At 43.0% G+C, this 23361-nt stretch overlaps 1 protein-coding gene and 1 long non-coding RNA gene across 3 annotated transcripts in view; one reads left to right on the forward strand and one right to left on the reverse strand.

Annotated features, from left to right (window-relative positions):
- The window catches only part of LOC115832135, a 52679-nt gene extending 30618 nt beyond the window's left edge, over nt 1-22061 (reverse strand). The window contains exon 1 of the long non-coding RNA XR_004027575.1: nt 21434-22061. This is a non-coding gene — a long non-coding RNA (uncharacterized LOC115832135). The remainder of the gene's footprint in view (nt 1-21433) is intronic.
- On the forward strand, nt 375-14464 carry ROPN1B (rhophilin associated tail protein 1B). 2 transcript variants are annotated; one of them, XM_003275557.4, is made up of 6 exons: nt 375-627; nt 2993-3121; nt 6506-6623; nt 7949-8110; nt 13274-13449; nt 14258-14464. In XM_003275557.4, the coding sequence occupies exons 2-6, from the start codon at nt 3054-3056 to the stop codon at nt 14322-14324; spliced, it is 591 nt and encodes a 196-aa protein (XP_003275605.2). In that variant the 5' UTR covers nt 375-627; nt 2993-3053; the 3' UTR covers nt 14325-14464. The 2 variants fall into 2 exon arrangements, with proteins under 2 accessions (XP_003275605.2, XP_030657723.1); XM_030801863.1 differs by lacking the exon at nt 2993-3121.
- Nucleotides 22062-23361: the final 1300 nt, after the last annotated feature.

Genomic DNA, 23361 nt, shown 5'->3' on the forward strand with positions numbered 1-23361 from the left:
TGTAATGCATTTAGAACAATTCCTGGCACAAAAAAACTCATTGTAAGAAGTGTTGTTACTATGATTCCCAAGGACTTCTCACCTTTCCACTTTCCACAAGCCGAAAGATCAAATTAAGCTCCACTTCCGCTCTCTCACCTACAAAAGCGCACGGTCAATGGCTACACATTCTGCCTCACCCCCAAAGCCCCCAGCCCGGGTTTCCTAACGCCCCCAGCCCTGTCCTTAACCCTCCAGGCCATCTGGTCCTTCCACCACCAACAAGGCCCAAAACAGCTTTCAGCTTCCCCCAGCAGCCCCCTAGCGGAACCTGGGAACCCGCCGCTGCAGGAGAGGCGGGGCGGCTCTGGGACGTCGCGCCCGGCGCTACCGCGGGTGACCTGGCAGCGGAGCCCGCGCAGGGTTTGCCAGGCTAAGGCGCAGCGCTAACGGTCCTAACACTAACGGCGGTCGTGCCCCGCCGCTGCTGTCACCCCTGGCCGCTGCTGCCCTCCCCGCCGAGGTTCTACTGCTCTCCTTCTTGAGAAGAAGGGTGGGAGGCACTGGCTCTCTCCCCACACCTCTCGCCTGAGGCCAGGAGCCAGGTGTCGCCTGAAGCCAGACAGCCGGTTTGGGAGCGAGCCTGAGGTAGCCACCCCGAGGGGAAGTGGAGGGAGGGCAGGGCTCTGAGCGCCCCGAGGGCTGCGCTGGTCTGAGGGAGGAGCCCTGCGGGACGCCCCCTGGATTCTGAGCCTCTCCTTGTTCACAGGGCAAGGGGAAGGCAAGGAGATCTTCAAGAGAAGGTGACTGTGGGGATTATGGCTTTCTGGCCAATTTGTATGCGTATTTTGTACCCAGAATACTATTATACGGTTTCTTACCCGGAGGACAGTGGTTGGGAGACTCAAAAGTCTGGAATCAGAGCCCTCCACGGAGCAGTCACACCTCTGTTTTTTCATCAGCAACAGGGATATAAAAATACCTTTGGAGGAATTGTCATGTGGACCAATGGGCATACCTAGCACTTCATAGACTGCTATCACGCGTTCATTTTTACTAGTATCTATTGAACACTAAGTTCCAGGCACTGGGCTGGGCATTGGGATGGTGTGGTGAGCAAAAACTGACCAGTCCTGCCGTGGAGTTTACTGGGGGAGACACGTTACTAAAAGAATCACACCAACAATAGGCAACTGATGCTCTGAAAGGGTATGTACAATGGAACTGACAGGGTGATCAGGGAAGGTTAAGCAGACCTCCAAAGGAAGAATTAACCTGTTAAGAGGAGGAGAATGCATTCCAAACGAGAGTAACCACATCCCAAACCCACCACCTCCAATTCCAAACCCAAACAGGGATGTGCAGTTGTCTGTGCTTGGTTCCAAGCTGCTCATAGAAACCCTCTGAGTTTCTGCCCTGGAGCCTTTCATTCATGTAATGGAGACTTTCATTTATGAAACGGAAGCTCTGTTTAGCCCATACCAATAAAACCAAGTGAGAGATCCCTGAAACAAGACTATATAGTCTATTTTAAGACCTACATTCTTCAGCACTTGGCTGGTATATGTTGGGCTGCCATTTCACATTGGGAGGCATGCTTTATTTGCTTTTTTGTGTTTTTTAAAAATTCGGTTTTTCCTCTCTACAGATTTAGTGGTTATATTACTGTTAAAACTTTTCTAATACTTTGCAAAGTCTAAAATTAATCATTATTTTATCATCCTTTTCCTCCAAATAAAAGAATATAAATAAAGTAAAAGGTCATGAAGTTCCACCAACCTAAGACCACTTTAGTTTCTTGTCTTGGGATTTCCCAGCCATGCTGGTGTTGGTATAAATTGAAAACTTAGAACTAGTCTGTGGCTACAAACTCCTGGGGGACTGTTTCTCTCCTGACTAGAAGCAGCAATGGAGACAGGTTTCTTTGTTGCTTACCCTTGCCTGTAGGCGGATATTTTCAGCCACACCTTTTCACTCTGAGGGTGTAGTCCCTGGGCCGGTCTCAAGTTTAGGTCAGAAGGGGAGTCCTTTAGTCCAGACGTTTGCCTTTTGTGAGCCCAATCCTTGGTCTCCACCCACCCTGCCTGGCCATTTATCTCAAAGCTTCAAGTTCCTGCCATCTACATGTGCCCAGATAAGCCCTAGTTTCTTCATTTGCCCAGCACTGCGGGTTCCACTCTACTCACCTCATTGGCCACTGGAAGATTTCTCTCACTTCACGCAAGCTCAGCAAGGCAATGTGAAAGCTTTGTACTGAGATTTGTCTGGCCTCTAGGTGTTTTAAAGAGGGACAGCTTTTTAGCATATCTAGTCTGTCCCTTTCTCTACTAAAAGCAGAAAAAAATCTTTTGGTCTGTTTATTTGTGGAGGGAATTGTATACACTTTATGGATTTTCATATTTTCTTTCAATTTGTGCTGGAACTTTTTGAGAGAAAATGTACGAATTTTCCACCTGACAATTAGAGTGGAAAAGAACATGCAGCTATAAAGAGAGATGCTCATCAAATGGCTGTTTAATGACTATTTTTATGTGGAAATGGCCTAATGTCAATTCATAGAGGGTTCAGAGTAAATTTTGCTACAATTCTTACCCAACTAATAAGTGCTGGACGACATGGAAAGATGTTCATGATATACTTTTGAGTAAATAAGCTGTTTTGTATAATCTTATTTTTTTATTTTACAAACATATATATACTGAAAAATTCTGGATTTTGGGGGTGATATCATTATTTTGGGGCGATATCATTAGGGAATTTTTTGCTGACCTCCACTTTTTAAATGAACAAGGGCTGTGCAATTTTTATGTAAAGGACATAACTATTTACAACAAAAAGTAGGGGTTAGCAGACGGCTTTCTAACCTTGGCGTTGTGTAACAATAGAATGCATTTGTCTTGCAGAGTCCCCAAAATTGAGTGTCAAACAGAGGCTGGGTGACCTCCTGTCCAGGATTGCTCTCATCGTATGAATCGAAGTTTTCATCTTATGTATTTTTTTCTCCTGAGAATAGGCCAACCAATCAATGGCTCAGACAAGATAAGCCAACATGCATCCCGCCGGAGCTGCCGAAGATGCTGAAGGAGTTTGCCAAAGCCGCCATTAGGGTGCAGCTGCAGGACCTCATCCAGTGGGCAGCCGAGTACGTGCTCCTTTCTCGCCTTCACCCCTTGGAGGACGGCCGGAGAGAGAGGGTCCTGGAAAACCGCGGAGGTTGTCATGGCTGCAGCCAGGGGGTCGGGACAAACTGGCATCGTCTTTGTTTTAGCTCTTGCATTGATTTGATGCTTTAAAATCCACACATAAATACTACATCTAGCTGGGCAAGGATGGGATGCCTCCCCTAAGCGAGCCAGATTGAGCAGTAGGACGCCAGGTCAGTAGGCCGTGTCCTGGGGCAAGCAGCAAGAGTTAGATGACCGCGTCGCACCAGCGTACGCACACCCACCTCCTCCCTGCACTCCTTTTCCCACTTCCGGTGGAAAGAAGGGCTGGGAATCTCTGAAGCTTAATCTGCCTTTCTTCGTTCTCCTGTCTCACCACTAGATGGCAGCAGTGCAGCCAGGGGAGGGAAGGGACAGCCCTGGGTGGATGGGGTGGGACCAGTCCAGCTAGTTCACCCCTTTAAGGAGACACTTCCTCCCCTGCTGTTAAAACTCATACTTGGACCCAACCAAAGAGGCCTTGTATCTTGTCTTTGAGGAAATTATTGTTATTTTCTTTAGTGTTTCTCTGAACTGATTTGTTCTGCCAACATAAAGATGTCCGCACAGTGCACATTGCATTCTGGGGAAAGGCCAAGCAGAGTGATGGGGTCCTCAGGCATGGCTGAAAACAGTGTGCCTCAAACACGGGTGCTTTCTTTCAGGAGAGACCTCCAGAGGCTGCTCAGTAGATGGAGCTTACACAACAATCGCGGCGGGATTGAAGTAGCTTTGCACAGAAAACCTCTCAGCTATGAAATTGCTCCTTAGACAAACTTGCCTGCTTGAGACTGAGGAACCAGGACTTGAGACAGGAGTTGGAAGATAACTAGACCTCACGGACCATTTTCAGGCTATTTTTACTGTTTGATGATTCCCTGCTTAGGAGGGTTTCAGTGGGAAAGTGACAGTGAGAGAGGCCGTTGAGAGAAAGCCAGTGAGTTGGGGAAGGGAAGATGTCCTCAGCCTGAGGCTGTGAGTGGGTGTCCTGCGCAGATGGTGGGGATAGTGTGGACACCTTTGAGACGACACAAAATGTCATCTAAGAGGGGACTTTCGGAGTCTCTGAGCCAGTGTTGTGCTCCTGGACTGGATTAGGATGCAGCTTTTACAATTGGAAGGAAAATAGGCCAGTGGTGCTCATAAAAAGAAACATAAACGGGGGTTGCTTTGCCTAGTAATGAGCCCTGTTTAGTTTTCCATTCTAAATTTTATATATTGCCTCTAAGATTGAACTTTAGCTTCAGAAGACTAATTTATTTTGGCATAGTCAGATAGACTTTATCTTATACGTTAGTTTCAAACCCATTTGATTGTTCTTGTGCTGCCGTTTTATAGTAAGCAAAATGACATTGCTTAGTATTGTCCCTGACATTTATGGAAGAGGCATTCCACTATTTTAGCCTGCTTGCTCTCATATTGTATCACGTGCCATAATTTTTTTAGACATCCATAAAACTTAGTTTGTAGTTTAACCACAGTGAAAAAGAAGGGCATGACCTAAGAGCTGCCTCCATTCTATCCAGACATGAAAAGCACCTCTCAGATGGTTGTATGTGACTTATTAAAGCCAGTAGCATTTTAGAGAATAAAACTCTACAAAGTATTTCAAAGACAAAATACGTATTTAATCCATTGCAAGTAAGAATTTCCCTACGTAAGTGTTGTCAACGAAGAAACCTCTTACCAGGCATCAGCAGGACATATACTTATTTGTCCTCTGGTAGGCATGTGTTACAACACAAATTTTCAATATATGTGTATAACCATGGACCTGATCACTTGCAAATGAAGCTCAATAACCCAAAGAATGAAATCCATGATTACAGCTTTGCTTCCATGTTGTCTAACCAATTCCACAAGAAGTCCAGAGATGTTGGTACTGAGTGTTACTCTACCTGGGCAGCACTTCTGTGGAATGAGGTGCTGTGTGTCTCTGTCCCTCCCATTTATACCACCCAAGTCTGGTTATAAAGCCTGAGGCCACACCCTCCTCCTGTTGTCACAGTGCACCCACACCCCACCCACCCCAACACTGATCTGTGTGCAGAGATTTCTCATGCACACTGTTAAAGGTGTCCTTCCTGCTGATGACCTCCAAGCGGTGACTGGCAGTTACTCCTTTAGTCCATGTAGCTTTCGCTCTGCCTTGCTATGTGGCTCAGAGACAGGCAATGGTTAGCCCATCATTGTATGGCTTCACCCTAAAGTGGGCTTTTACAAAATTCCCTCTATATTATCTTCATGCTACCTGGATCTGGAGGAAGTAGTGGAGGGAAAAAAGCAGGGAGGGACAGAAATTTGTGGTTCATGGATCGTCAATAACCAGGCTTTTGATGGAGACAGACCCTGCCATACTGCATTGGTGACCCACATGTCAGTGGCTCATGTCCGTTCCCTGCTGCAGGCAGCCTCTTTTCATCTTATGCCAATCCTGAAACAGAACTCAGCACTTGTTTCACAATGCCCCAAAACAAAGTCCACTCCACAAAACATTGAGGAGCAGGCAGATTTTACTGAAAATTTTAAGGGAAGATGGAGAAACAGTTTTATTTCACAGGCACCTCATAGCTTAAGATTGTCTCAAACCTTCTTTGGCTTGTCTTCTCTCCTGAGCCTCGCAGCCTGCCCTGCCAACCCTCTCTCCCTTCCCTCTTGAAGCCCCAGGCCTCACTACCTCCTACCAGAAACTCTTCCTGATTCACCCCAGGACACTTCCATCTCTTCCCCTTCCCTCCTTTTTTGTTTCTTCAAAGATGAGGGTCTCACTCTGTCACCCGGTCTGGAGTGTAGTGGCACAATTATAGTTCGCTGCAGCCTCAAACTCCTGGGCTCAAGTGGTCCTCCAGCCTCAGGCTCTGGAGTCGCCAGATTACAGGCCCTAGCCACCATTCCTGTGCTGCCTTCCCCTTTCTTACGTACATTACTTTTTAGTTCTCTTCCAACTTCTCTTCCCAAGATTATATATACATATGTAACATATATCTGTGTGTATAAAACACTCAGAGATGACTGAAAAAGAAACCCGAACCCAATATGCTCCAGGGAATTGCATACCCAAACTTATCTTGGTTCTTCCTCATCCTTAGAGAAGAACAAAGCTTTGTATTCTCTAAGCATTCTCTATGCCCTAAGTGGAGAGTAACACATTCAGGCTTTTCCCATATGTAAGTGAACTAAACACAATGACACATAGAAGCCACTTAACAAAGGTTCCTTTCTCTACCTCCTTCCCTCAGAAGAAGGGGGAAGGATTGCTAGAACCGCCAGAGGCTACTGGCGTATAGGATGCTCCTCCTACTCTCTGACTTTTTTTCTTGTAGTTATTTTGAGGCCCTGTCCCGTGGAAAGACGCCTCCGGTGAGAGAGAGGTCTGAGTCAGTCGCTTTGTGTAACTGGGCAGAGCTAACACCTGAGGTGTTAAAGATCCTGCATTCTCAGGTAAGGGCCCTGCTGCAGCATTGACGGGAATGTAGGGACAGTGTTGAGGCTGGGTGGGTACAGACGAAAGCCCTCTGTTCTCCTGCCAGTCAGCTGACCACTTAGCACCACCCTAAAATACACTAAACCGTGGACTGAAAGTAAATCTTTCCTTGGCAAATGGGAATAATTTTGAAATAGGCTGTAGGCTGAGTCATTGGTGGGGTCATCCCAGATTTCCTTGAAGCTGGCAGAATGTACAGGGGCTCAATGCAATGCTCATCTCGTCTCTCCAGAAAAGTGCAGGTCCTCAGTCACTCGACAGTGTCTCCCTTACTGATCAAGACCATAATATGATGCCAATCACAGTTTGGGGAAGGGCATATTTTAGCTCCCCAGTTATCCCAGGTCCAGACATTGCTTTTAGCTTTTAGGGAGAGGCTGTGAGCCTCTTCACAGCCACATCATTCTGGGAGCTGCCTGGTGAATGAATGCATGAGGAGGGTCCGGCTTGAAAAAGTTTGTGGTTTGGCCAATTCCCAGGAAATATGGTTGAGCACCACCATACCCTGCTTTATGATCCAGGACAGAGAGGTTTGGGGTGATTTAGGATTGGCTTGGCTAACTACCTTGGTCCCAGAGGCTTAGCATTTCACTAGAATCAGACGGTCAGGAAAGGTGTTGGAGCACTTCATCAGGGGCATCTGTGCTCTTGTTGCATTGATGGCCAACAACCAGTCACCTTCCCTCCTTTTATCCACCAAGTACCTTGTGCAGTGAACATGACAGAGCTCTAAAATACCTGGGATCAAGCAACATTAGGCAGCCAGACGAAATCCCTGAGGGTCAGCCACATACCCCATATCATTCCTGGGAAAGCATGAGGGATGCACTTGAGGTCTAGAGCTAAGAACTCACTGCAATCTGGAAGAAAGAGACCTATGTCTTGTTCTAATTTTACCATTAATTAGTGGTCTCAGGTAAGCCCTCTACCCCTTGGTTTTGTTTTCAGGCTCTTCTATCTGTCATATAAGGAATAAAACAATTTAGGAATACAATAGCAGATAAAAGCATTACCAGAAATTAAAATGTAATATAAATGTATATCTTTTGCATAATTCTGACACCTAAAGTTTAACAATTAATAAATTATATTTCAGCATGCTCTTCACTAGGATTTGCAAAGATAACTGCCACACAGAGCCATCTTTACCTTCCTAACACCCCCTCCCGCCCCTTGCCATGTGCTGGGAGATGTGGACCTGGCCTGGGGGTGGGGTGTTTCTCAGGGCCTTGTCTCAACTTCTCCCACATCCTCTTTGTTATGTCTGTCCCCTGCCCTGCAGGTTGCTGGCAGACTGATCATCCGTGCAGAGGAGCTGGCCCAGATGTGGAAAGTGGTGAATCTCCCAACAGATCTGTTTAATAGTGTGATGAATGTGGGTCGCTTCATGGAGGAGATCGAGTGGCTGAAGTTTTTAGCCCTTGCTTGCAGTGCTCTGGGAGTTGTAAGTTAGTTTGACTGTTTTTTGTTCCTGAAGGGGAAATCTCCCTCTGGGCCTGGAAGGGCAGTGCTCTATACACGTGGTCAACTCTCCAGGGCTGATGATAAACATGCCTCTTCTCATCTTGTCCTTCTCCTCTCTAAAGGAAGGTCATTTCTGTGCTTGTCAGGCAGTAGCAGGGGTTGGGAGGAGGAGAGAGGGAAACACTATGGTCAGGCTCTGGGGAGAGTTGACTACAGTGTAGCTCTTGGATCATTTATGAATATTGCCCTCAGATTTATTTTCACTCTGCTCCCTCCATTCATATTCCCAGAGACAACCAAGAGCCAACGCAGAAAAAGACTTCCAGACACCTAGAATATATATCAATAGACACTTTTTAAAAGGGGTACAATCTTATAGAAAACTACTATGTAACAAACAGAATTGGATGCAAAACTCAGACATAAGAAAGCAAAAGAAAAGAGAGATGAGGCTATTTCTGAATTTAGTCATGACATCTCCATGGATGCAGGATGTTCATACAGATTTATGCCTTTTCCAAATTTGACTTGTTTGATATTGGAAAAGCAATTTTACTGTTTTGAAGCCAAAGATGCTGAAATCAATTTATATGTATAGATATCTAAAGCTTGGGTATCTTATGTGTGGACTTACATTGTTAAACATTGTTAAAATAACTTAAAATGAATCAAAAACATGGTTTTTAAAAAGAATCCCTGAGATATATACAAGTTTGAAAATTATTGAGAAAATAATTGCCTCTGCCAAAACCAAATGGTATCAAAAGGTAGTTTGAATTATTCAGCATATCTAAATACAATCTTGTTCTTCTCAAATATGCTTGGAATGCATATTTGACAGGTTTGTTTCTGAGAAAATATAGCAGAAATATTGTAGTCCAACTTTTCCTATAGGTTCCCCTACAACGTTTATCATTGTTTAGAGAGAAGTAAACAAGAGGACATTTGTGGCTTTTTTTCTTCATTGTCCTTTATAGCATTTATTACTGAATAAATCACTATCCTCTGAGGAGGAAAGGAAAGTAAGCAGCAGAGACCTATGAGTTGTCAGTCAGGACTGGGGAAAACCACAAACGGGAAGATAAAAAAAGAACATATTTTATTAAATTTTTATACGTTTACAGATTTTTTTCACACCACATTCGGAGATGTTTTGGGGGAAAATGTACCTTTAAAATGTCATCTGCAGTTAATTCTGATCTTCTTGGTCTACCCCACCCACAAAGGGTCAAATAAGAAAATAAATAAATTCAATCAAATCCTGAATTTTAGTCTGATGCAGTAACTGAAACAGCCTAAAGGTAAATTTCCCAGTATCTCAGGTTTTTCCTCACCACGCTTTCTTCTCCAAGATGGCAGTTGAATGTAGATGGAAAGAGGGGACTCTAGGACCATAGAGCAGTGGTTTCTCACATCCCTCAGTCTTCTCTGGCATCTCTGGTCTCCACGGCAATGCCTGTCTGTCTGGTTGCTAGCTGCTTGCAGCTTAAGTTTTTGGTCTCGTCTCTCCCAGATTGGTGAAAGGCTGATGATGCCTCCCCAATTGGCTCATTTCAGTTCTCAATGGTGTTGAGGGCCTCTTTGAGTCTTTGCCAGGGTGTGCTATCTGCTCCCTGGCTCTGGTGGTCTACTTCACAGCCCCTCACCAGTGTGTGATGTGTCTGAGCCCTTCCCTTATCCCCATACCTCAGAGTAACAAAGAGTGACTTTGGAAAGTCAAATTCCAACCCTCTCTCTGCTTAGCTCACCATATAGATGCTAAGTTTCCTCTGATGTACCTGCCTCCCAAACTGGAGAGGGGAAATCATGAGGTGAATTGGATCTTTCTACTTCCCTTCTAAAACAAGGAGGTGGGATTCAGTGTTCCATGAGATTCATCTACCTCTGACATCCTGTGATTCTATCCCTACTTCTCTGCTTCCTCTGAGACTTCTCTGCTTCCTCTGAGACACCCTCAGGCCTACCTCTGAATAACAGTGAGCTCCTCCAATTCTAAGAGGCCTTGACATATCTGACTTTGCTCCTCATCATCCCCATATCAAAGAACCCCTAGAGGTAAAGTCAGCCTGGAGGTTAAGTCTGTAAATAAGGGGTGCCCTATGAATCCAGTAATCAATACCCTTATATTCATTTCTATCATGCTGGACTCTTTCTGGGATCTTAAATGTGGGGTTGGTCAGTGGTACGGTGTGAATGTTTGTGTCCTCCCAAAATTCATATATTGAAATCTCAACTTCCAAGATGATGGCCTTAAAAGTAGGGCCTCTGGGAGTTGATTAGGTCATGAGGGTGGAGCCCTCATGAATGGGATTAGTGCCCTTATAAAAGTTGCCCCCTCCACCAAGTGAGGACACATAGAAGGCATCATTCATGAGGAACCGGCCCTCACCAGAGAGCAAATCTGCTGGCCCCTTGGTCTTGGACTTCCCAGACTCCAAAACTGTGAGCAATAAATTTCTGTTGTTTATAAATTACCCAGTCTAAGGTATTTTGTTATAGCTGAGACTAAGTCAGGGGTCACCATCTGGTGGAGACCTTGCATCCTAGTTAATTCATATTAATTCTGGGCTTAGAGGCAAGCCCAGAATTTCTCTTTCCTTTGCTGATTCAACAGCAAGACAGGATCTCTGTGACATCTAGAAAAGCCAGTTTGTTCTTTGTAGAAGAGTCTAGTGACAGGAATTTTTACTGCAGTAGGTAATAGGTACATTTACTCCATCTTGAGCTCTCTGGGTCTAATACACATTATTCAGAAAGCGATGGCATGCAGACCTGTATTCCTCCTCCCTTCAGCACTCCTTCCTCTGGACTGGCCTATGCCACCTCCTGTTCCACTGAACTGATTATTGAAAAAGGAAGAGATCATGTATGTAGAAAATAATCATGTTCACTGGAAAGAATGACTTTTTTTTAGCAAATTATTCACATTTCAAGGCTCTCACCTCTGACTTTGAAAATGAAGTTCACAACATGTTTAAAGACTACCTCTGTGAAGTGGATCCCCAAAAAAATATTGTGCAAGAGAATGAAGATTTGTTTACTTTACATTTATGTCAGTTTACCAAATAGCTCTAGTACAAAGAGTTATTTATCCACTCATCTATTTATTAAATCTTTAAAAATATTTAAAAATCTTACGAGGCAATAGAATTTGAAGGTTTATTGTTTGAATAACCAATAAAAGATGATGTTTAGAGTTGAAAGCCCCTTTGTTAGTTTGTTAGGGCTGCCATGACTTGGTGGCTTGAACAACAGAAATTTGTTGTCTATCATTCCTGGAGGACAGAAGTTCTGGGAACAAGCTGTCAGCAGGATTGCTTTCTTCTGAGGCATTTCTCCTTGGCTTAAAAATGGCCAGCTTCTCAAACTGTGTCCCTCTGTGCCTACATGTCTGGTGGCTCTATGCCCTAACTCCTCTTCTTATAAAGACACCCTACTGACTTCCTTTTAACTTATCTTTTTAAAGGTCATATGTTCAAATACAATCACATTCTCCAGTTCTGGGGTTAAGGCTTCAACATTTGAATTTTAGGGGGAACAATTCAGCTCATACCAGCACCCCATGGGAGAGGACAACAGAACAAAGCATTAGGGGTACAGAGGGTTGTTTTTGTTTGCTCGTTTGTTTTTTATAGAAACGGGTGAGCTGTGGGTGGAAATTATAAAGTTCAGAGTGTGCTTGCAAATCTACCCTAAAGCATTCTCCCACTCACATGCATGACTTACCATCCTCCCAGACAGCCTCATATATACTAGTTAGCCCCATGCCCACCCTCCCACCTGCTCTGAATTAAGTGGAAGTGCCTAGAAGATGCAGTGTTTCACAACGATTTCCATGAGAGGACCCCCAGGGGCAGAGGAGAGGAAAGGAAAGTGGCCTGCCTCAAACTCAATTTTTTTTGACATCATGTGGTTTATTGAAGATTCTGTTTCATAAAATAACTGCTTATTAAATGTAAAGAAACAAATTTTAAATATTAACTCAAAATTAATAATTATTACAAATTATGTTTAAATTACTTGCCATCAAGTAAAACTATCACTCAAGGAAGAGTTTATTCACATCCTCAGTACCTCCTGACACAGACTTACGCTCCTGGGTAACGCACACCACAGTTAGAGAAGCCCCATCTAGACAATCATTCTGTTCTGAGAGAGGATGAGGGGAGAACAGCAAACATCAACTGCTAAGGCAGGACAAGTCTCCTCTACTAATCATGTGGGAAGATACAGCAGCTGCTTTTTCACTCACCCTAAGGACTCAGGACTGATCTTTCACTGATCCCTGGAAGAGTGTGTCAGGATGATCCATACATCATCAGTTTGAGTAAACCACCAAGATCTGTTGCTGACCTTCATTTCACAACTCTTTTGCTTGTAACATTTATTCAAAGGGTGGGGTTATTTAAAGACATGAGATTAGTTCTGAGCATGCTCCTTTAATGTTCAAGTTTCATTGTAAGGAGGGTTTGCTTCTGTAGTAACCCTTCTATTAAAATTCCTGGCACTCATTGTCAACCAATATTTCCCTAGCAATATAAGGGTTAGTATTATGTAATATGAAATAAAGCACTAGCTGATTCTATTTAGATGGACCCAGATGCTTTAGAGGAACGTTTATCTTGATGTTCAAGACCATTTTTCCAGTATCTTCCTGGGACTCTATTTTCCTGGGGAATTATCCTTCTCTTACCTTCTTCTCCTCTACTGTGCCTTGCTGGAGTATATAGTATCTTGCTGGAGTATATAGGCTAGACCATTTATCTCAGCCCTTTAGAGATAAGATTGGAGGGTAATAAGAAGAAATAATTCTAATTATATAGAATGCAAATCAACTTCCCTCCTTTAGTGAGGTTATTCGGGCTAAAGTAACAAATATCTTAAAGTACTTAGGAATGTATAAATTTAATTCCTTGAGTAGTCTTCCAACAAAGAAAGAAAATTAAAGATATCCAATACTTAATATTTTTTAGAATGAATTAGTGACATTTGAATGTAAAAATTTCAAGCTTTCTAGAATCTTAAATTGTTCCCACTTCATTTTATAAGAGCAATATTTTTGTTTTCTTTCTTGTATCTAAATGGATCTCAGGAATATTGCCTGGAAAAGTAGCTTTCTCCTCATTTTATCTAACTTTTATAGACTATTACCAAAACTCTCAAGATAGTGTGTGAGGTCTTATCATGTGACCATAATGGTGGGTCACCCCGGATCCCGTTCAGCACCTTCCAGTTTCTCTACACGTATATTGCCGAAGTGGATGGGGAGATCTCTGCATCACACATCAGCAGGATGCTAAACTACATGGAACAGGAAGTGTAAGTTAACTTTTACCAACTGGAGGTGAAAGAATACCAGGAAAACAAATCTATGGTGCCAAGACAGAGTGAGATTATTGCATTATACTGCTCTGGGAACAGAAAAGTGAGGACATGAAATATGGATCTGAAAGAAAAGGGGAAAGGGAAGGAGAAGAGGAAGGAAAAGAATGATATAGGACAATAATTCTTTGAGTGCTACTGAGACTAGCAGTAGCGGCAGCAGCACCTGAGAACATGTTAGAAATGCAGAATCTCAGGCTACACCTGGACCTATGGAATCATAAACTCTAGGGGTGGAGCCCAGGAATCTGTGTATTTATAAGCCCCCCTAGTTATTCTGACTCATGCTTAGCTATGACCAGTGGAACAGAAGTGGAGGAGGAGGATGAGAGGAGGAGCAGGGAGTCAAGAGTTAAGAGGAAAAGAGGGTCGGGCATGGCGGCTCACACCTGTAATCCTAGGGTGGGTGAATGACTTGAGCTCAGGAGTTCAAGACCAGCCTGGGCAATATGGTGAAACCCCATCTTTACTAAAAATACAAAAATTAGCTGGGCGTGGTGGTGTGTGTCTGTAACAGTTAATTGGGAGAATGGCTTGAGCCCAGGAGGCGGAGGTTGCAGTCAGCCAAGATTGCACCAGTTACTCCAGCCTGGACGACAGAGCCAGACCCCGTCTCAGAAAAATAAAGTTAAGAGAAAAAGGAGCAACAGCAGAATTAATTTGAAATGAGAGAGTTGTTTGTATAATGTCTTTCTTAAGATTAACTGTCAATGAACTAACTGCAGATATACCTTTATCCAAACAGAATTGGCCCTGATGGTTTAATCACGGTGAATGATTTTACCCAAAACCCCAGGGTTTGGCTGGAGTAACAGCACAATTTTGGCAATTTTAAAGGAAGATACAGAGATGATTGTACTTCAGAATGACTGAAACCCATATACCACCCAAAATCAATTTTCTTATACAACTGGTACACACTAATAAACAATTAAACATATGAGATCAGAAATGTGCAGAATTAAGATGTGAAATTGTTGGAACAAAACACCTTCATTACCAGATTAGTATTCTTCCCATGTGGACACTCAGTAAAAGTGGGTGACAAAGCATGGATAGAAAATGCATTTCCAATCAAAGCCAGACTGTCAGATTTTAAAAAGCAGTATGCTAACCAGACACAGTGTTGTTGTTCTGTGATTGTCAGGCATAATTTAGATGAGTGTCTTTTATATGGTCAATTGAAGTTTTTACCAGTTTATCTCTAACATTTGTTGGTACTGTGCTAGTCATTCATTCATCCTCTCACTCATCAATATTTACTGAGGTTTAGCTATGTGCCAGGAATAGGGTTGCCAGAAAAAATACAGGACACCCAGTTACATTTGAATTTCAGACAAACAGCAAATGTTTTGTTTTGTTTTTTGCTAAACATGGCAACATTCCAGGAACTATGCTGGTTTCTGAGCAGATACAAATAATATCTGAATTCTGCCTTCAAGGAGCTCACAGTCTAACATAAGAAAAGACATGAACATAAGTTACTTTCATGTAAATGGCCTTGAGAAGAACTAACAGTATTCCAGAAAGCGTCAATGTCAATGGATTTTTCTGAAACCATATACAGATGTCATGGAACCTACTAGAGAAAATCCCCTACAGGAGCCTAAGACCTTCTGACAAGGTCTTAAAGATTTTCCTTTCTCGAAAGAAACAGATGAGATTAACAGGCTGTGATTATGGTTCTTAATGTCAGGTGTGCCAAGGTCGCTGGGTCAGTCCCTTGTATTTGTAACACTATCCCCTCTTAAAAGTTGCTTTTGCTCAAAAATCGTGTTATTTTACATGCATATGTCTCTCTACATCAATTGAGGAGAAATTTGTCTATTAGTGTCTAAAGGTAAGAGGAGATTGTGATTGGATGTTACCATGGTCCTTGATTTCTGACTCGAGTGAAACAATAAAAGAGACTGAAACAAATTCTTCCCCCACAGCACTGGGCTGCACCTGCAAGGGATGGGCAACAACTAATCCTACCTGCTGTCTGCCTTCCTAGCCAAAGTGGCCCCGCATTTCTTTAGTTTTTAAATTATACTTTAAGTTCTAGGGTACATATTCACAACGTGCAGATTTGTTGCATATATATACATGTGAGTGGCCCCCTCATTTCTATCTGCTCTGGAACCTAAGGCTGTTTGAGAAGGCTGAAGCACTACAGGTGAAACCTGGCACTGTAATTAATCAGGATTAGAGAATGTGTGAAATCCTTTAACCTGCCTCAGATTCTTGGTGTCTCTCAGTTTCTCTTTCCCTGTGGCCAAAGAACTGAAATATGGTCTTGTCTGCAAATAGGGAATAAAGGGGGACAGAAGAGACAGCTCCAATTTGAAAGACCTTAAAATAACAAATTAGGTTCATAAATGTAACAAACAAAAGCAGGAGTCCTTTGTACATTTGGGAAAACAGGTTGAAATCAGAAACTTAGTCTTGGTAGCCTTGAACATAATCCCTCAAGAGTGAGGCAAATGAAATTCCAACGACCCAAGGGTATACTAGACACAGACATGAAGTTATTGGTGCTGTAGCTATCTGTGCTTACTGAGACTAAGCACAATTGGCAATACCATTGTTCACTGCCAATTGCTCATCTTTTGAGCCACCACTTGGTGTGCACCATCTTCCTCCTCTCCCGCCCTGAATCACTGGGGCAATGCTTGCTCTAAGCTATTGATATTGCTATGCCACAGCTGCTCACTAGGGACACAGTATCTACAGCACATCTGCCAACTCAACCTGCTTCTGCAGTCACCCCAAGGATGGAAAACAGCTTTGTGCTTTGCCCTCTACCTGGGCTATGCTGTATTAACAATATTATAAATACTGTATTAATGATAATACCCAACATTTATTAAGCACTTACCCATATGTAACCCACTGTGTAAACTGCTTTATACATTCTCAAATTTTTCCTTACAATATGACCTTATGAAGTCAGTGTCATTATCTCTAAGAAACAATCTTAGATAAATTAAGTTGTTCAATGTCACTAGTGAGAAAGAATTTGAATCCAGATCTGTCTGACTCCAAACCTATGATGCCTAGTATATATCCTCAATGCCTGTCTAGGTATGGGATTCCTCCCACCCCCACACCTGAAATAATCCCTGAGACAGAGATTTACATGCAAATAGTTTATTTAGGAGGCGATCCCAGGAACAGGGAAGAGGGATAGGAAAAGTAAGATATTATAGTGATGGGAAGAAAGCTAATAAATGGTGTGTTATCCAGCCAGTTATCCCTGTACCCCAATACTGCTGGGGAACTCTGGGAGACAGCATAGAACACATCTCAGAGTTATCCCAACCGAAGGGTGAGGAAGCTCTTCATCCATCACTGGATAATCCCCACCTGTCATTGACGGAGGGCTTCTTCCAGAGGAATTAATGTTCTGCCTTTCCAGCTTGCCTCAGCTTGCTCCTTTTCCTCCAGGAAAAAGGCTCTCGGCCAGGAAATCATAGATGTCCACAATAAGAAGCCACCTGCATCTGCTACACTGCCTTACAGATATTTTAATAAAACAAAATTTTAACATTTTAATCACTATTAATGTTTCTCTCTTTGGGTCAGGCACAAGTCTTCAGGGTCTGCAGGGCAATAAGTGACCGTCATTGTGCTGTATTAAAATTCACAACTGACCCACAAACATGACACATTGTCCCCAACCATTTCTTCCTTGTGATGGGGTCATTCCAAAGGGGGTCCCTTGATTCTTGCTGCCAACAGATCCTTGTCAGACCCATCCCACTGGCTTTCCTATCATAATCAGCATTATCTATAGAGTCCTAGCATGACCCCAGTTAAACTGTCAAACGAAGGCCCTTGTAACATATGGTTTGTATTTCTCCTTTAAAAAAATTTTCAGGAAGCCATAAAATCAGGATTTTATAAAGCAAAAACTGGGCTCTTTCTTTCCTAAATTAAGCTATTTTGATTAAAGTGAAGACTGCAGATATACAAGCTTCAGTGGGAAATGCAAAGATTATGGCTCAATTCCATTTTCTCTATGCTCCATGCCCTTACTCTCCTTGATGCTATTCCATCAGGGATCTACCATCCCTAGTTAACCAACTACTTCCAGGATCACCAGGGCCCTGCAACAGAAGGAGCTGGACACCCCAGTGTGGAAGGCTGGTTTTGAACTAGGTTAGAATGGGAATCTTAACCTGAAATCCTTGGAGAGTCTCCTCAGTGCCTCTGATAACATTATATATAAAACTATGTTTCCAAAATGTGCTCATTAGCATTTTTCTGAAGAAAAAATTATAAGGCTTTGAGCAGTTTCTCAAAGTTGTATATTATCTCAAAAGGCCAAGAACTTTTGGGTTCAAAATAGCCCCAGAGAGCTAAATGGCTTGAGGAAAGGCAACAACACAGTCTCTCAGATCTTTCCAAGCAGAACTGAGTTCACGCTCCCAACATGTGACTCCTTATCCACAGCCTCTTACTTTTTGAATCTTAGATCCTGGCCATAAATCTGTGTTTTTAGTTTAGATCTTCATATACTTTCAACTTTGGTCATTTCCTATAAACTGGAACATGGTCAAACCTGAACACAGACTTTCACACTTCAGAGGTGAGCCAACTGGCAAAGTCATTGGTCCAGTGTGCTGAATTATGAAAGACTGGATAGACAACCAGAGTTGTGTATCCATGATACTAGAGGGACTAAACCTCCGGACCAAGCTCAAAGGGCTAGTCCTGGATAATCCTGAGCCTCGGACATTCAAGTAGCTGTCAGCCCCAATGCACCAAAGCAGTCCAAACAATTGATTCATTGGTTTATTCAACAAATAATTAAGAAATTCCTACAAGTGCAAGGGATTGTGCTAGGCACTGGGGATACTGCTGTGAACAAGGTGAGGTCCCTGCTTTTATAGAGATTAAATTCTACTTAGGAAGACAGACATTACATAACTAAACACAAGTTTATAATTGTGAGAAATGATGCTGCTACATAGTAGCATGGGGCACACAGCTAGTTTGCAGGGGCAGGATAGAGAGGCTTTCTTGAGGAAGTAATTTGAGAGCAAGTTCGGAAGCCACAGGCAACTCAGAAAGGTGTATTTGCGGCCCACACATCTTTGCCAAGCTCCAGACTCAACTATCCAGTAGCTAACTTGACATCTTTTCTTGGATGACACCAAAGTACTCCCTAATTTAACAAATACAAAAATGACTTTCCTGGTTTGCATTTTTTTCATAATAAAATGTTGGAGAGAAATGAGTTCATAAGCTTCCTTCCTAAATGTGGATCTCTCCCATCATCCGCCAAGATACAAAACCCAGAAACCAGGGTCAACAAATACCTCCCCCCGCCTTACTTTCCAACTCTATCACCAAGTCCTCTCCATTTTACCTCCTATGCATCTCTCAAATATGTCCTCTTCACCTTCCCTCACCACCACCTCCGTTAGGTCCCCTCATCCCCTCCCAGCTACCAATATATTTCATCTGGACTTTCTATCAATCTGGTCCTCACAGGGAACAGAAGACAATCTAGAGTTTTGAAGATAATTAAAAGTTTTACAGAATGGACAAGGAAAACAACAAGGGGGTTGAGGCACCCAGGGACTAGCAAACCATTATCACCCCTAAGACTGAAGGGACGAAGGGAAGGACATGTTTTATTAGAGTGTGAGAGGACTGGAGCTCCAGGGGCTCCCCTGATGATGCAGAGGGCCAGTGCATCAGCCAAATGGTGCTGAGATAGCAGGAATATCCCATTCTCTCCCTCTTCTATTGACTAAACAGAACCTGAAGCTGGAGGGCATGTCTGACTGACGTCAGTCCAAGGAGAGGACAGAGAATGGATGCAGGAGGAGAGAATGTGCTCACACCCATACTTGCCTTTCCCTCAAGCACCCTCTATGCTAGTGATCAGCAAACTTCTTCTGTAAAGGCCCAGATAGTAAATATCTTAGGCTTGGCCGGCTAGCTGGTCTCTATCACAAATACTCAACTTTGGCAGTTGTAGCACAGATAATGTGTAAACACATTAGTGTGACTGTGTTCCAATAAAACTTTGTAACACTGAGATGATTTTCAGGTAACTTTTCACATCACAAAATACTATTCCTTTGACTTAAAAAAAAACTACTTGAAAATGTGAAAACTGTTCTCAGGCTGTATCCAAGAATGGCAGACTGAATTTAGCCAGGGACTGTAGATTTCAGATTCCTACTCTACACTACAGCCATGGATCTTTGTAAAGCCCCAGTCAGTTCACTGTGCCCCCTGCTTGAACTTTTACATATTCCCAGTGGCCTTAGGATAATAAGCCAAATCATGTAGCCTATGAGGACTGTATCGTCTGGCCCTACATACATTTCCATCCCCACTGTCTATACTTCAGCAGCAAGAGCCTCTCTGGGTTTCTCTTTCTCAACATCATGCTGTCTCCACATCTTTAGAATACTCTGCTCTCCACTCTCTATCTAGTTCATTTGCAGATCTCAGCTCACTGCAACATTATTTATAATAGCAAACAACAAAATGAAATGGGGTGGGGGCATAACATTCCCAACACTAGGGAAATGAATGATGGAACACCAGGCAGCCATTGTATAACTGTAGATTAATGAGAAACAATGTTGATTAGATATTAAGAGAAAACACTCATGTTACAGTAATACCTATTATTTCATATTTTTGTAATACATTTATACATCTATATGTAGGTGGAAAAAATCTTGAAGGGAATGCACCAAGCTGTTCAGAGTGATAACTCATGGGCAATGGGGTTATGGGTGGTCTTTTCCTTTTTGCTTATCTATATTTTCTAAAATAAACATGTATTAAGAAAAGTCAACATGAATTTTTAAAAACCAACTTAACTAAAAAAAAAACCCTTAATTTCAGGTGAATATGTTAGAAAGTTATGAAGTTATGAGAGGGCTGGAGAAGGAAAGGAGAGGTTTTCACAGTTTGATCTAATTCAAAACTAAATCTGTGAAATACTCGTTTCCTAAAATCACTCAGGATAAGTGTGTGATATATTGGTGGATATATTTTAGTTCCTGGGCTTTGACATTAATTGTAACAGACTTTTAAAGGGTAGCTCTTTTCTCCATTAAAAAGAAATGAGGCTGGGCGTGGTGGCTCACTCCTGCAATCCCAGCACTTTGGGAGGCCAAAGTGGGCAGATCACCTGAGGTCAGGAGTTCGAGACCAGCCTGGCCAACATGGTGAAACCCCCGTCTCTACTAAAAATAGAAAAATTAGCCGTGTTTGGTGGCGCGCATCTGTAATCCCAGCTCCTCAGGAGGCTGGGGCAGGAGAATTGCTGGAACCCAGGAGGCGAAGGTTGCAGTGAGCTGAGATGGCACCACTGCACTCCAGCCTGGGCGACAGTTGAAATGGAATCAACTGAGTTCTCTCTCTTCAACTTGATTTAAATCATCAACCCAAAACCCAATGCCTTAAAAACCAATGACTAAAATCCTCATTAAAATGAGTGCACATGCCAATACTAAGAATGCTGTGTCATTCTTCATCAAAAGTAATTACCTCAACGCAAGAGGAGACAAGTACGCATGGAAGTAAACCCAAAATCCCAACTAACGAGCATCGTTCTGAGATCAGTGGCCACAGGGAATAATTCTGAAATTGGCATCACACCTACGCAAGATAACAACCCGGAGGTCTTATTTTTATACAATATCAAGAACAAAATCATCCAAAAGGCACACGATGCCAAACTAAAAATAAAGAGCGAAAATCCAAAAAGTTGCGCGCAATTCCTTCTGAAACCTATCCGCCTCCTACTCCTGTCCCTTCCTCTGGCGCTGGCGGGTCCTCGTCCCGAACCCCCACTGCAAGCCCTGGAACCGGCCGCTTAACTCTTTTCTCGGCGGCTCGGCCCCGGCTCCGCCCCAGCCATGCCTCGGCCCCGCCCCGTTCGCTGTCTATTGGCTTCTCTCACCTCCTGCCAGAGGGTGACGAGCCGGGAAGCCGGGAAGAAGCCGGGAAGAAGCCGGGAAGAAGCCGGGAAAAAGCCGGGAAGCCGGGAAGCCTCTACTGTGCACGTCCAAGGCGCTGGGCCTAGAGCAGGAGAAAAGGGCGTGGAGGTGTGTCGGAGACTATAAAGAGCGGCCTTCCGCGTGATCCTTTCCGGAAGCGGAAGCTCGGGGGGCGGGCCAAGAAGGTCCAGGAGCCCACGGCGGTTGGTTGTTTTTACCGTGAGGCTTCACTTCCCTCGGTCTGGGCTTCTCTGAGGCTGCGAGAGATGGTCAGGTCCGGATCTTGACCGGGCCAGGTGAGGGCTGAGGACCTGAGGAGTCCACTGTGGGGATGGAGAGGGACGGGGGTTTTCAGGCCAGAAACTTGTAAAACTCTGCTTGAAAAAAGAGACCGTGCGACGACATTTAAGTGCTGGGACAGAGGTGCAGGGAACACCTAATCTTCCCTTCGTAACACAGCCGCTTGGTCTCTAGATGTGTTTCTGTTTAAATCGTCCTAGCCCTCTAGAGCGCCGGCTTTCGGGTCAGGCCCGGGTTCAAGTCCCAGCCTTCGCCGCTGGGTCGAGTGACTTAAGCTCTCCTAGCTTCAGTTACTTGCACATTGAGATTCCACTACTTTTTACTTCTAGGAACTTACTATTCCTAATCTGCAAAATAGGCAGAAACAAGCATAAAATTCTGTCTCAAAGAATTGGGAAGGTTAAATGAGAGAACCCGGTAAAAACATCGATCACACAATTGGCGTAGACATGCAACAGAATTTAGTTCCCTTAAAAACACGTAGTTTGCCACCATCTTAATGATAACAGCAGCTAACATTTAGATAGGACTTATGTGGCAGATACTACTCTAAGTGCTTTTATGTATTACATAGAATAACCCATTTCATAGTCACAATATCCTTATGAGGTAGGTACCATTTCCCTCTTTTATACATGAGGAAATTGCAGGCTGGAGGGTTCAAATAACTTCCTAATGGTTACACAGCTGTGGAATCAAGATTCAGATTCACAAAGGTGATGCCAGAGTCCATTCTTCTTTTAAACATTTTACCTAGTAGATGTATGACTTTGAACAAACCACTTTTCTGAAATGTAGGTTCCCACCTCACAAGTAATAACTCACAGGGTATGGATTAAGTGGAAATGAAAGACCTTGGCACACTGTAAGTCATTCTACAAAGGCAGCATTATCTTGTACTTGTTGGTAGGATATATGACTACTAAGAAATGCTTATATGATTCTCAAATAGCAAAATTAAAAGTTTAATGATAATAACCCCGTAGAAGTAAGTGTAAAATAAAGCAAACTGATTCTCCTGTATTGTGATTAGGACACTCCTTTTGGAGAGCAGCTTTGCAGTTTGTATCAAGGGTTATTAAATTGCCAATAACCTTTCACCAAATAATTTTCCTTTTAATCCTAAATATGAGAAGGCTATTTTCAAGAGCTGGGCTTATTCCAGGTTTTTTTAATTATGAAAAATATGAAACAAACCAAGACCATATTATATTATTTCCACTGAAAGAAATATTATACAACCATTAAACATTTTTGAGTATTAATATGAAAAAGATTTAAAAGTAGAGAACACAGGATTCAAAATTGCAAATATCTAGTTAATATGACTAAGTAAAAAATGCATATGAAAAAAGATTGGAAGCCCCAATAGCAAAGAATACATCTCGTACCTAGATCTTGGTTTCCAAGTACCACTGTCCACTCAGGAGTCATGGCTTCTTGGAGAAATGACCAACTCCAGGGCTGAGCAGGGGAATTATAAGAAGAGCGTGGATACATCAAACTAAAAAGCTGCTGCACAGCACAGGAAATGATTAATGGAGTGAAAAGGCAATCTTCAGAATGGGAGAAATCCAAGCCATGTATCTGA

Source organism: Nomascus leucogenys, chromosome 21 (genome assembly GCF_006542625.1).
Source record: "Nomascus leucogenys isolate Asia chromosome 21, Asia_NLE_v1, whole genome shotgun sequence".
NCBI lineage: Eukaryota > Metazoa > Chordata > Mammalia > Primates > Hylobatidae > Nomascus > Nomascus leucogenys.

Coding starts and splice junctions, on each gene's coding strand:
- ROPN1B (XM_003275557.4), top strand. CDS start 3,054: ATGCTGAAGGAGTTTGCCAAAGCCGCCATTAGGGTGCAGCTGCAGGAC. Junction 8,111..13,273: donor CTTGCAGTGCTCTGGGAGTT/GTAAGTTAGTTT, acceptor TAACTTTTATAG/ACTATTACCAAAACTCTCAA. Junction 13,450..14,257: donor AACTACATGGAACAGGAAGT/GTAAGTTAACTT, acceptor TTATCCAAACAG/AATTGGCCCTGATGGTTTAA.